General features: G+C 27.0%; 1 protein-coding gene across 1 annotated transcript in view; it reads right to left on the bottom strand.

Moving 5' to 3' along the window:
- Positions 1-10,602: 10,602 nt before the first annotated feature.
- The window catches only part of LOC101892292 (uncharacterized), a 304,676-nt gene continuing 302,190 nt past the window's right edge, over positions 10,603-13,088 (bottom strand). Inside the window, exons 14-15 of the mRNA XM_059118748.1 lie at positions 11,675-11,856; positions 10,603-11,558 (exon numbers count right to left, since the gene is read on the bottom strand). Of these exons, the coding sequence (XP_058974731.1) occupies positions 11,364-11,558; positions 11,675-11,856 (377 nt within the window). The 3' untranslated portion in view covers positions 10,603-11,363. The remainder of the gene's footprint in view (positions 11,559-11,674; positions 11,857-13,088) is intronic.

The following is a 13,088-nucleotide window of genomic DNA, read 5'->3' as shown; positions in this document are numbered from 1 at the left end:
AAAGACAAAATAAAAGAAGATTTTTAGAAAAAAAAAAAAATATTTTATTTTATTTAATTTTTTTTTTTTTTTTTTTTTTTTTTTTTTTGAAAGAAGAAAATCGGAGGCTTCATTTGTACAATAACCCAAAAAATATATATTTTCAAAAAATAAAAACCGGTAAAGAAATTCTTAAAGTCGGGCTGGGCCGACTTTATGATACCCTACACCACTTTGCTAATTTAGTAGAGCTCCGCATAACAATTTAAAGTTTTTATGGGAGAATTCATTCATAGACGCTATAATTTAAAGTTCAAAGGTCTATATATGCCGAAGCATTTGTTTATTTTAAATTTGGACTTGTAATGCCCATTGGGTGCACAAATAATTTTAAATCGGATAAAGATATATATGGGAGCTATATCCAAATTGGAACCGATTTCAATAAAATTTGGCAAAGATATTTCTAAGCTGTATTTGATATATTTCCCCGAATATCGTTGTTACGGAGTGCATATTACGGCTGTGGGTAACAAATATAACAAATCGGATGAACAATATATATGGGAGCTATAGCTACATCTGAACCGATCTTCACCAAATTTGACATACTAGCTTCTAGACTCAATTCGGCCGTAAGTGTCAAATTCCATCCCATTTGGACAAATATTAGAGGGTTTGGTGCACCATAAAACGTAAATCGGACGAAGTTATATAGGGGAGCTATATCCAAATCTGAACCGATCTCGATAAAATTTAGCAAAGGTATTTCTGGGCTGCATTTGATATATTTCCCCAAATATTGTTGTTACAGAGTGCATATTACGGCTACGGTGGACAAAAATAACAAATCGGAGGAACAATTTATATGGGAGCTATAGCTATATCTGAACCGATTTCGATCAAATTTGGCATACTTATTTTCAGGCCTAATTTGGGTGCATATGCAAAATTCCATACAATTCGGGATGATATTACACGTTTGGTGTACAATAAAACGTAAATCGGACGAAGTTATATAGGGGAGCTATATCCAAATCTGAACCGATCTCGATAAAATTTAGCAAAGGTATTTCTGGGCTGCATTTGATATATTTCCCCAAATATTGTTGTTACAGAGTGCATATTACGGCTACGGTGGACAAAAATAACAAATCGGAGGAACAATTTATATGGGAGCTATAGCTATATCTGAACCGATTTCGATCAAATTTGGCATACTTATTTTCAGGCCTAATTTGGGTGCATATGCAAAATTCCATACAATTCGGGATGATATTACACGTTTGGTGTACAATAAAACGTAAATCGGACGAAGTTATATATGGGAGCTATATACAAATCTGAACCGATTTCAATAAAATTTGACAAATATATTTCTGAGCTGTATTTGATATATTTCCCCGAATATCGTTGTTACGGAGTGCATATTACGGCTCCGAAGAACAAAAATAACAAATCGGAGGAACAATTTATATGGGAGCTATAGCTATATCTGAACCGATTTCCATTAAATTTGGCATACTTATTTTCAGGCCTAATTTGGTTGTAAGTGCCAAATTTCATTCCATTTGGGCAAATATTAGACGTTTGGTGTACAATATAAGGTAAATCGGACGAAGTTATGTATGGGAGCTATATCCAAATCTGAACCGATCTCGATAAAATTTAGCAAAGGTATTTCTGGGCTGCATTTGATATATTTCCCCAAATATTGTTGTTACAGAGTGCATATTACGGCTACGGTGGACAAAAATAACAAATCGGAGGAACAATTTATATGGGAGCTATAGCTATATCTGAACCGATTTCCATTAAATTTGGCATACTTATTTTCAGGCCTAATTTGGTTGTAAGTGCCAAATTTCATTCCATTTGGGCAAATATTAGACGTTTGGTGTACAATATAAGGTAAATCGGACGAAGTTATGTATGGGAGCTATATCCAAATCTGAGACGATCTCGATAAAATTTAGCAAAGGTATTTCTGGGCTGCATTTGATATATTTCCCCAAGTATTGTTGTTACAGAGTGCATATTACGGCTACGGTGGACAAAAATAACAAATCGGAGGAACAATTTATATGGGAGCTATAGCTATATCTGAACCGATTTCGATCAAATTTGGCATACTTATTTTCAGGCCTAATTTGGGTGCATATGCAAAATTCCATACAATTCGGGATGATATTACACGTTTGGTGTACAATAAAACGTAAATCGGACGAAGTTGTATATGGGAGCTATATCTAAATTTTGACCGATTATCTCCAATTTCAAAAGGGTTCGTCCTTGGGGCAAACAAATGATTCGTGCAAAATTTCATCTGGATAGGGCAATAAATGCGAAGTGACTTTGTTTACAAAAATACATGGACAGACGTACGGACGGACATGAATAAATCGACTCAGAATGTGATTCTATGCAAATCATCAAAAGGAACTATGGGTCTATCTCGTTTCCTTTTGCCTGCTACAAACAAATGCACAAAGACATAATACCCTGACCACCTTGTGGTGTAGGGTATAAAAAACCACGAAATTTTTATACCCTCCACCACAGTATGTAGGGTATATTAAGTTTTTCATTCCGTTTGTAACACCTCGAAATATACATTTTAGACCCCACAAAGTATATATATTCTTCATCAGCATTAAATTCTATGTCGATTTAGCGATGTCCGTCCGTCGGTCCGTTTATCCGTCTGTGGAAATCACTCTAGCTCCCGAACGAAATGAAGAAGATTGATAAAATTTTACTCAAATGTACATTATGTCTGCGGGACTTTTGGTATTGAAAACGGGGTCATATAGGTCCACGTTTTGGTATAGCCCCTTTTATATCGGTACCTCCGGATATTCGGCATTTTGATGAATTTAGCGACATTATTCACCGGAATTGTTTCAAATTTGGTATTTGTAGTTGGTAATGGATACTACAGCCTATGACAGAAAATTTTCCGTGAGGGCAATAATATCCTGAAACCCTCTGTCACTTTAAGGCTGAAAAAAGTGTCTTCTTATTCAATACCCATTGAAAATGTTTTTTGGCGTTTTTTGAATCAGTCTGTGTTTTCTAACTCGTCGAAAGTGCAATTAGTGGAGACACAAACCATAGGGACAGAAACACCCATTGTTTCGACGTTTAGAGTGTTTGTGTCACCCATTGACATTGTTATTTATTAAGGGGTGTCAAGGCAGGTTTTTTTAATATCGAATTCCCACAGTTGGGAATTAAAAAATTAATCTGTAAACAATTGGATCTCGTCAGGAAAAAATTGTATTTCAATATATCAGATATAATTACTTGAACAGGAAAATTTCAATGCCAAAAAGTCCAGAACTTCAGACTCTTTTCAATACATTTTAAACAATTTAAAGGCTTGAGATTGTTAAAAACAAATGTATATATATTTTTGTAAAATGTAGTAGGCGTAATGGATGTTGAAAAGAATATCTAAAAAATAATTTTAAAAAATTGAGTCTAGTCAAATGTTTTTCAAATAATTCCAGATATTTTCCATAAATATAACATATTATTAAAATATTTAAGTTTCAATAGATCCAAAAAACATTTTTAAAAAATTTACGAGTTTCAATAGTTTGAAAATATTTTTAATAAAATATTTAAAAAAAATCCATAAGTTTCAATAGTTTCAAAATATTTTTAAAAAATCCACGACTTTCAATAACTCCAAAAAAAATATTTTTAAATAATTCACGAGTCTTAATACGCTCAAAAAGTATTTTTAAAAAATCCATAAGTTTCAATAGTTCTAATTTTTTTTTCAAAAAATCCGCGAGTATCAATAGTTGCAAAATATATTTTTTAAAAAAAAATCACAATCTTCAATAGTTCTAAAAAATATTTTTAAAAAAATCCTCGAGTCTCAATAGTTCCAAAAAATATTTTTAATAAAATATTTAAAAAAAAATCCAGGAGTTTCAATACTTCAAAATATTTTTAATAAATTATTTTTAAAAATTCCATAAGTTTTAATAGTTCCAAACAATATTTTTAAAAAATCCACGACTTTCACTAGCTCCACAAAAAATTTTATTAAATAGTCCACGAGTCTCAATAGTCTCAAAAAATATTTTTAAAAAATCCACAATTTTCAATAGTTCAAAAAAATATTTTTAAAAAAATCCCAGTGTTTCAATAGTTCCAAAAATTATTTTTAAAAAATTCACCAATCAACCAGGAGTTTCACCAGGAGTTTCAATACTTTCAAAATATTTTTAATAAATTATTTTTAAAAATTCCATAAGCTTTAATAGTTCCAAACAATATTAAAAAAAAAACCCACGACATTCAATAGCTCCAAAAATGTTTTTAAAGTCCAAATCCATGAGTTTCAATAATTACAAAAAATATTTTTTAAAAATCCACGACTTTCAATAGCTCCAAAAAATATTTTTAAATAGTCTCAATAGTTTCAAAAATAATTTTTAAAAATCCATGAGTTTAAATAGTTCCGAAAAAGTTCTTAAAAAATCCAAGAGATTCAATAGCTCCAATAAAATATTTTTAAATAGTCCATGAGTCTCAATAGTTTCAAAAATATGTTTTAAAAAATCCATGCAATTCAATATTTCCAAAAAATATTTTCAAAAAAATCCACAAGTTTCAATAGCTTTAAAAATATTTTCAAAACATTTATGAGAATATTTTCACAAAATCCACAAAAAAAGGAAAATATGTAAAAAAAGTCCTTGAAAAAAATTTAAAAAATCCATGGAATTAAAGAGAGAAAATCGAAAAACAGTCCTTGAAAATATTAACCAATAGTTCCATAAAAAATATTTTTTTTAAAAAATCCACGAGCCTCAGAAAATCTTGAAAAAACATTTGAAAAAATTCACGAGACATGGAAGATATTTAAAGAAATATTTTCAACATATTCTAAAAAAAGAGAAAAAATTAGAGAATAATCCTTTAAAAAATATATAATTCCACGAAAATAAATCCGCAAGCCTCAGAAAACTTTGAAGAACAATTTGGAAAAAAATTCTCAAGCCAGGGGAAGTATTTAAAAAATATTTTCACGAATTCCACAAAAAAGAGAATAAGATTAAAAAAAGTCCTTGAAAAATTAAAATCCACGAGTCTCAGAAAACCTTGAAAAAAAAACATTAAAAAATCACGAGCCATGTTGGCCTTAAAAAATTATTTTCAAAAAATTCACAAAAAATAGAAAAAACAAATTAAGAAAAAAAAATCAATTTCCACAAGTTTCAATAATTTAAAAAATAAACTCCTGGAGCCTCAAAAATCCTTTAAAATATTTTAAAAAGTTCACGAGACTGTAAAGGCTTAAAAAAATATATAATTTTTCAAAAATCTACAAAAAATGGAAGAATAAATAAGGAAAATAGTCCTTGAAAAGAAATTTAAAACTCAGTGAGTTTCAATAGTTTCTAGAAATATTAAAAAACAAGTGTTGCAATAGGTCCAAGAACTATTTTTTAAAAACTCCACGAAATATTCATTTATTAAACTTCACGAGTAGCAGTAGACATTGAAAAAATGTTTAAAAAATAATCCTAAAAAATAAAAATATATTCGAACTGTAGCAGTCCTTGAGTTGTTTTTTTTTTTTTTTTTAATTTCGTAACCTGAGATAGTCTTTAGAATATTAGAAAATGTACAGCAGCTTTAATAATTTTCGAAAAATTGTTTTTTAAGGGAAAAAATACTTCAGACATTTTTTAAAAATTCAAGACCTGTAGCAGTCCTTGAAAAAAAGTATTTCTAAAAATATCGAGAACCAATAGTCCTACAAAAAAATTATAAAATGTCCACGAGCTTAAAATTATTTTAAAAATTATATAAAAAATATAAAAAAAATCCTTAAAAAATTTCTTTAAAAAAAACTTAGAAAAACATATTTATAAAAAAATCCATTTGAAAAATAAAGGCATTTTCATTGTTTTTTATTTCATTTTTGTTTATTATTTGAAATGTCCACGAGCTCAAAATTATTTTAAAAATTAAATAAAAAAAAAATAAAAAAAAAATCCTTAAAAAATTTCTTTAAATAAAACTTAGAAAAAAAAATTTTTAAAAAATTCATTTGAAAAATAAATGCATTTTCATTGTTTTTTATTTAATTTTTGTTTATTATTTAAAATGTCCACGAGCTCAAAATTATTTTAAAAATTGCATAAAAAAATAAAAAATATCCTTAAAAATTTCTTTACAAACCTAAAAAAAATATTCATAAAAAAATCCATTTGAAAAATAAAGGAAATCTCATTGTTTTTATTTCATTTTTGTTTATTATTTGAAATGTCCACGAGATCAAAGTTATTTTAAAAATTATATAAAAAATATAAAAAAATACTTAAAAAATTTCTTTAAAAAAAACTTAGAAAAAAATATTCCAAAAAAATCCATTTGAAAAATAAAGGCATTTTCATTGTTTTTTTTATTTCATTTTTGTTTATTATTTGAAATGTCCATGAGCTCAAAATTATTTTAAAAATTGCATAAAAAAATATAAAAAAAAATTCTTAAAAAAATTCTTTAAAAAAACTTAGGAAAAATATTCCCCAAAAAAATCCCTTTGAAAAATAAAAGCATTTTCGTTGTTTTTTTATTTCATTTTTGTTTATTATTTTCATTCTTTTGTTGTTGTTGTTGTTTTTGTTTTGTAATAGATTTACAACTAAAAATAATTTAACATATTTAATACAATAATTATTATTTTTTGTTTTTTTTTTTTAATTTTTTTCGTTATTCTCTTTTTCTTCTTCTTGGAATTTGTTACCATTTCTCAGTTACATTGCTAAATTCTAATATGTTTTCATTTGTTGTTGTTTGTTAAGTTATTACATCTCGAACATTTGCATTGTTGTTGTTGTTCTTTTACAAAAACCAATCGTATTTCTTCGCTATTTTTTCTTTTGTTTTCGTTAACTACAAATCAAATCAAAAAAAATATAATTTTCAAAAAAATATATATATATTTTGAATAATATTTTGAAAAACAAAAATATTTTTATTTGTTTAATTTTTTGTTTGGTATATAAAATATTTTTTTTTTTGTTTAATAACAGAATTTTAACATTGTTGTTATTTTTAAAACCATTTTTTTTCTTTCTTTGTTAACAAAATAATAATTTTATTTTTTTTTTTTCCTTCGGGGGGCGGGGGCAGGGTTACACGATATTTGTTTTAACAAGTGTGGAAGATTGTTGTTGTTTGCTTTAGTTTTTTTTATATAAATTTTCGTTTTATTTAATTTTCGAGGATTAGTTTCCATTTTTTGTTTTTTAGAGTGGTTTTCAATTCTCTTTTAGTTTTGAGAATACAACATTTGTTTTTTTTGTTTGTTCCTAGGTATGAAAACATTACAAGGATTGGAATGTTAGTTTTTTCGTTTTATTTTTTTTTTATAAATTATTTTTATTTTTTGTAGACTTAACATACATTTTATGATGTTGTTGGTTTTACAATAAAGTAAATGGGTTGTCAATTTTTGTTTTAACTAAATTTTATTTGTTTTTTTCTTTTGTCTCCTCAAATCTTGATTAGAGTCCCAAGGGGATTCCCCTCTTTATTTTTATTATTGTTAAATTATTTTCTTGGCTTATTTTCTAGGTTAGGTTTTTTTCGTGAAATTAACAGCTATAGGGGAGGGGAGGAACATTGTTGGCCATAAGAAAAAATAAATTGTCAGTTCCGCAGCTACAGAGTCTAAAGTGAACAACATAGCTACAGAAAACTAAAGTTTACCTTTGGAAAATATTTTTTTAAAAATTTCTGATTTTTAGAATATTTCAGGATTTGGTTTTTTTTATGAAAAAAAAACTGGACCTGGGAAGGTTTCTTTAATCTCCTGAATAGAAAAATAGAAATTAAAAATAGAACAAATTGTTTCCGGGCATTTTTGCTGATTTTAGTTATCCTTCAGTTTCTTCTTAGGAAAAAAGTGTTATTGAAAAATTTCAAATTTTGTAAATTTTTAATTTCTTGGATTTTTTTTTTAATTTATATAAATTAATAAAAAATAGAAAATAATAAAAATAGAAGAAATTGTTTCCCAAAAATTCCTGATTTGTAGTATCCTTCAGTTTTTCTTAGAAAAAAATGTTATTGAAAAATTTCGAATTTTGTAAATTTTTAATTTCTTGGAATTTTATTTTTTTAATTTTTTTGAATAGAAAAAAAAATAGAATTTTTTATTGTTCAAAAATTGAAAAATTGGCCATATTTTGGGGTCCTTTATGATTTTTTTTCTTAATTAAGAAAACTAAGTTTATGAGAAAAACAAGTCTCGTACCATGGTTTTAAATAAAAACTCTTTGATTTACTGAATTGAAAATAAGTAGACATTTAAAAAAAATCCAAAATTTCGCATTTATTTTTTATGGAAAAATAGGTGTTGAAAAAAATTCAAAAAATTCGAATTTTTGGGGTCTTTTAAACTTTTATTTTATTTTTTTTTTATTTATTTATTTTTGAAAAATGGGTCTTGGGATACTCAATAAATACATCTTTGATTTTCTGAATAGAAAAAAATAAAAAAATTTTGTTAAAAAAAATCAAATATTTCTGGGGTCCTTTATGATTTTTTTTTTTTTTGAAAATAGGTCTTGGGAAACTAAGTTTTTGAGAAAAAAATCTCGAATCATGATTTTAAATAAAAAATTTTTAGTTTACTGAATTAAAAAAAAATATACAATTTAAAAAAGAAAAACAGGTAAAAAATCTGTAAATTCGGCCGGGCCGAACTTTGAATACCCTCCACCGAATAAGCAAATTCCACCGAAAAAAATAATAATGTACCTAAAATCATCAAAATACCGAATGTGGGGTGGTACCGTTAAACGGGAGCTATATGAAGACGTGGACCTGCACAGACAATTTTTTGTCTTAGGCTGTAGTACCCATTACGAACTTCAAATACCAAATCTGAAACAATTCCGGTGAATAATGTCGATAAAATCATCAAAGTACCAAATATCGGGAGGTACCGTTATATGGGGGCTATATGAAGTCGTGGACCTGCACAGACAATTTTTTTTTAATTTTGGTATCCGTTACGAACTTCAAATTCCAAATTTGAAAAAAAATCAAAAATTTCGTATTTTTGGGGTCCTTCAGGATTTATGTTTTTTTATTGAAAAATAGGTCTTGGTGAAAAAATTTTTGGAAAGCATGTCCAGAACTAAGATTTTAATTTCTTGATCAAAAATATAGACATTTTTTAGAAATAAAATCCAAAAATTCGAATTTTTGGGGTCCTTTAGAATTTTTTTTTTTTTTTTTTAAAAATTGTTCTTTTGAAACTAAGTTAATGGGAAACAAGTGCCGAACAACGATTTTCAATAAATACATTTTGATTTACTGAATAGAAAAAAATAGAAAATTTTTATAAAAAAATCAAAAAATTTCCCTTTTTTGGGGTCCTTCAGGATTTATTTTTTCTATGGGAAAATAGGTCTTGGGAAACTGAGTTGGGAAATAAATACCGAAATACGATTTTAAAGAGATTTTTTGTTGTAAAAAATAATTCAAAAAATTCGAATTTTTGGGGTTCTTAATTTTTTTTATTATTATTATTTTTTATTTATTTATTTATATATTTATTTATTATTATTATTATTATTATTATTATTATTATTATTATTATTATTATTATTATTATTATTATTATTATTATTATTATTATTATTATTATTATTATTATTATTATTATTATTATTATTATTATTATTATTATTATTATTATTATTATTATTATTATTATTATTACTATTATTTTATTTATTTATTTATTTATTTATTTATTTATTTTTTTTTTTGAAAAAATAGTTCTTGGGAAACTAAGTTGATGCGAATCAAGTCCCAAATATTATTTCTATGGAAAAATAGGTCTTGGAAAAAAGTTTACGAAAAGCTAGTCCCGAAACACAATTTTCAATAAAAAATCGTTAAAAAATAAAAACATTTTTTTTTTTTGAAGAAATTTTTTAAAAAATTTCGAAAGTTTGGGGGTGCTTTACGATATTTACCTAACCTAAATTTATGGGAAACAAGTCCTGAACAAAAATTTTAAAGAAAAAATCGTTAATTTCTTGAATTAAAAATTTGAAATATTTAAAAAAACAAATTTCAAAAATTTAAAATTGTTTGGGTCCTTCAGGTTTCATTTTTTCTATAGCAAAATAGATTTTGGAAGACTGACTTTATGAAAAAAAATATCGAAATACGATTTAAAAGAATAATATTTTTATGAAAAAAAAAACCATAAATTTCGGATTTTCGGGCTCCTTTAGGATTAACTTTTTTTCTATGGGAAAATAGGTGCTGGGACTTTGAGATTATGGGGAAGAAATTTCGAAATTCGATTTTTAATTGAAAAAATTCAATTTTCCTATTTTTCAGGACTCCGGAAATAAAAAAAATATTTATTTATGAAAAAAAATTTTCAAAAAATTCGAGTTTTTGGGATCCTTTAAGATTTTTATTTCTTATGGAAAATAGGTGTTCTCGATTTAAGATAATGGGGAAGAAACTTCGAATTACGATTTTGAATATAAAAAATCCAATATTTTTTATATAAAAAAAAATCTTTTCACTATTTTTCCGGACTCCGGAAAGAAATTCTCTCTCTTTTTATTTTATTTATTTTTTTAAGCCCCAATGATCCTCCCCTCCCAAGATTCATTTCATTGTTTGTAAATTTCTGTAGATTTATTTAACGTTTCTATTTAAATCTTTAGTTTAGCTTAGAGATTTTTCTTTATTTTTTTATTTTTTCGAAAGAAAAATATAAAACAAAAAAATTTTAAAGATTAAAAATTAAAAAAGTGGAATGTTTTTTTTTTCAAAGAAAAGTAATAATTTTGTAATTTCAATAGCTTTTTAGGTTTCAACATAAAAAGTGGAAATTTAAGGAAGAGTCCATGTTTGTTTTTTTTTCTTTCTTTGCAAGATATTTGTCAAACAAATTTTGTTAGAAAATAAGATTTTAAAATAATTTTAGATTTTTAAAAATTAATTTGTGATAAATTTTAAGAAATAAAAAAAATATTTTACATAAACAATAAGAAAAAAATATTTATATAATATGATGCCATACACAATAAAAATAATAATAATAATTGAAATACATATCTACATTTAACAAATAAAATTTTAGAAAATAAAAATTTAATTAATTTAAAAAAATAATATTGCATATAAATGATTTTTTTTTTCTTTCACATATAAATTATTATTCCTTCTCCAACTCATTTTCATTTGTTTTTGTTTTTTTTTAATATTTACACAATTCTTTTAAATATCTATATGTTTTAGAATAAAATTCCAAAATATTCATTTTTTTTCCATTCAATTTTTTTTCAACATTCACTTAAAACAGAAAACAATAATTATGACTCGTCTCGATTGTTATGCACCCAGCTGGCCGGTACCCATTGCGGCTCGCGTTCCAGCGAATTGATTTCGGCCAATAGCTGATGATAAGCTCTTTCGGTATCATTGTTGATAATTATCATATCGAATAGATGGCCCCAGCGGGCCTCCATGTCACGGGCGGTGGCAATAATATCCTTTAATTCTTCCTCCTGAAAAAATTAAAAAAGAAAAAAAAATATTAGAAAAAAATCAATTAAAAAAATCTCAACTGGCATTCCTGTAACCCATATTTCAACTCAAGGGAAAACCGGATAGCAGAACTCACCTTAAACGGTTCACCATTACGCAATTTCTTTTGCCTCAACTTATCTAGACTAGGTGGCGCCACCAGCACAACATAGGGTTTCAAATCGGATGCTCTTAGCAGCTTTAAGCTTTGTGGATGTAGATTAAGAACACAGATTTTACCACTGGCCACAACTGTACGTATGGCTTCGAGGGAAGTGCCTGAAATGAAAAAAAGATAAATAATTAATTAGAAATTCCAAATTCAAATCAGATCTCTGGTTGGGAAAAATATTTAGAAATGCCAAGTTTCAAAAAAAAAAAAAAAACAAAAATCCCTGACTTGGCCCGCCAGTTATGAGAGATATAAGTATTGAAAATTTTGTCCCTTTGTGGGGGAGGTGCCAGAAGGGATGGGCCGATATCTTTCATCTTCACACCAGATCTTGCTTTAGTAGAAATATTGGGATGTGAAAAAATTGAAGTCAATCGAATGATTATTTCGCATTTTATGAGCTTCATGATTATTCGAAATTTTGACCCCTTTGTGGGGGAGGTACCAGAAGGGGTGGTCCGATATATTCCATATTCTCACCAGAATTTGTGCAGATAGAAATATTGAGATGTGCCGAGTTTAAAAATAATCGGATGCTTATTTCGCATTTTATGAGAGTTGTAATTATTGAAAATCTTGACCCCTTTGTGGGGGAGGTACCAGAAGGGGTGGTCCGATGTATTCCATATTCTCACCAGAATTTGTGCAGATAGAAATATTGAGATGTGCCGAGTTTAAAAATAATCGGATGCTCAATTCGCATTTTATGAGAGATATAATTATTCAAAATTTTGACCCCTTTGTGGGGGAGGTACCAGAAGGAATAAACCGATATGTTCCACCTTTACAACAGACCTTGCGTTAGTCAAAATATTTGGATGTGTAAAATTTGAAGTCAATCGGATGCTTATTTCGCATTTTATGAGAGATATAATTATTCAAAATTTTGACCCCTTTGTGGGGGAGGTACCAATAGGAGTTGGCGGATATATTCCATCTTCTCACCAGATTATGTGCAGATAGAAATATTGAGATGTGCCGAGTTTAAAAATAATCGGATGCTTATTTCGCATTTTATGAGAGATGTAATTATTGAAAATATTGACCCCTTTGTGGGGGAGGTACCAATAGGAGTTGACCGATATATTCCATCTTGTCATCAGATTTTGTACAGTTAGAAATATTGAGATGTGCCGAGTTTTAAAATAATCAGATGCTTATTTCGTCTTTTATAAGAAATATAATTATTCAAAATTTTGACCCCCTTGTGGGGGAGGTGTCAGAAGGAGTAGGTCGATACATTCCATCTTCTCACAAGATTTTGTTCAGATAGAAATATTGAGATGTGCCGAGTTTAAAAGTAATCGGCTGCTTATTTCGCATTTTATGAGCTTCATAT

This window comes from Musca domestica, unplaced genomic scaffold (assembly GCF_030504385.1).
Source record: "Musca domestica strain aabys unplaced genomic scaffold, Musca_domestica.polishedcontigs.V.1.1 13, whole genome shotgun sequence".
In the NCBI taxonomy this organism is placed as follows: domain Eukaryota; kingdom Metazoa; phylum Arthropoda; class Insecta; order Diptera; family Muscidae; genus Musca; species Musca domestica.
The sequence above is the reverse complement of the archived record's forward strand: the minus strand, read 5'-3'. Positions and strand labels throughout refer to the sequence as shown.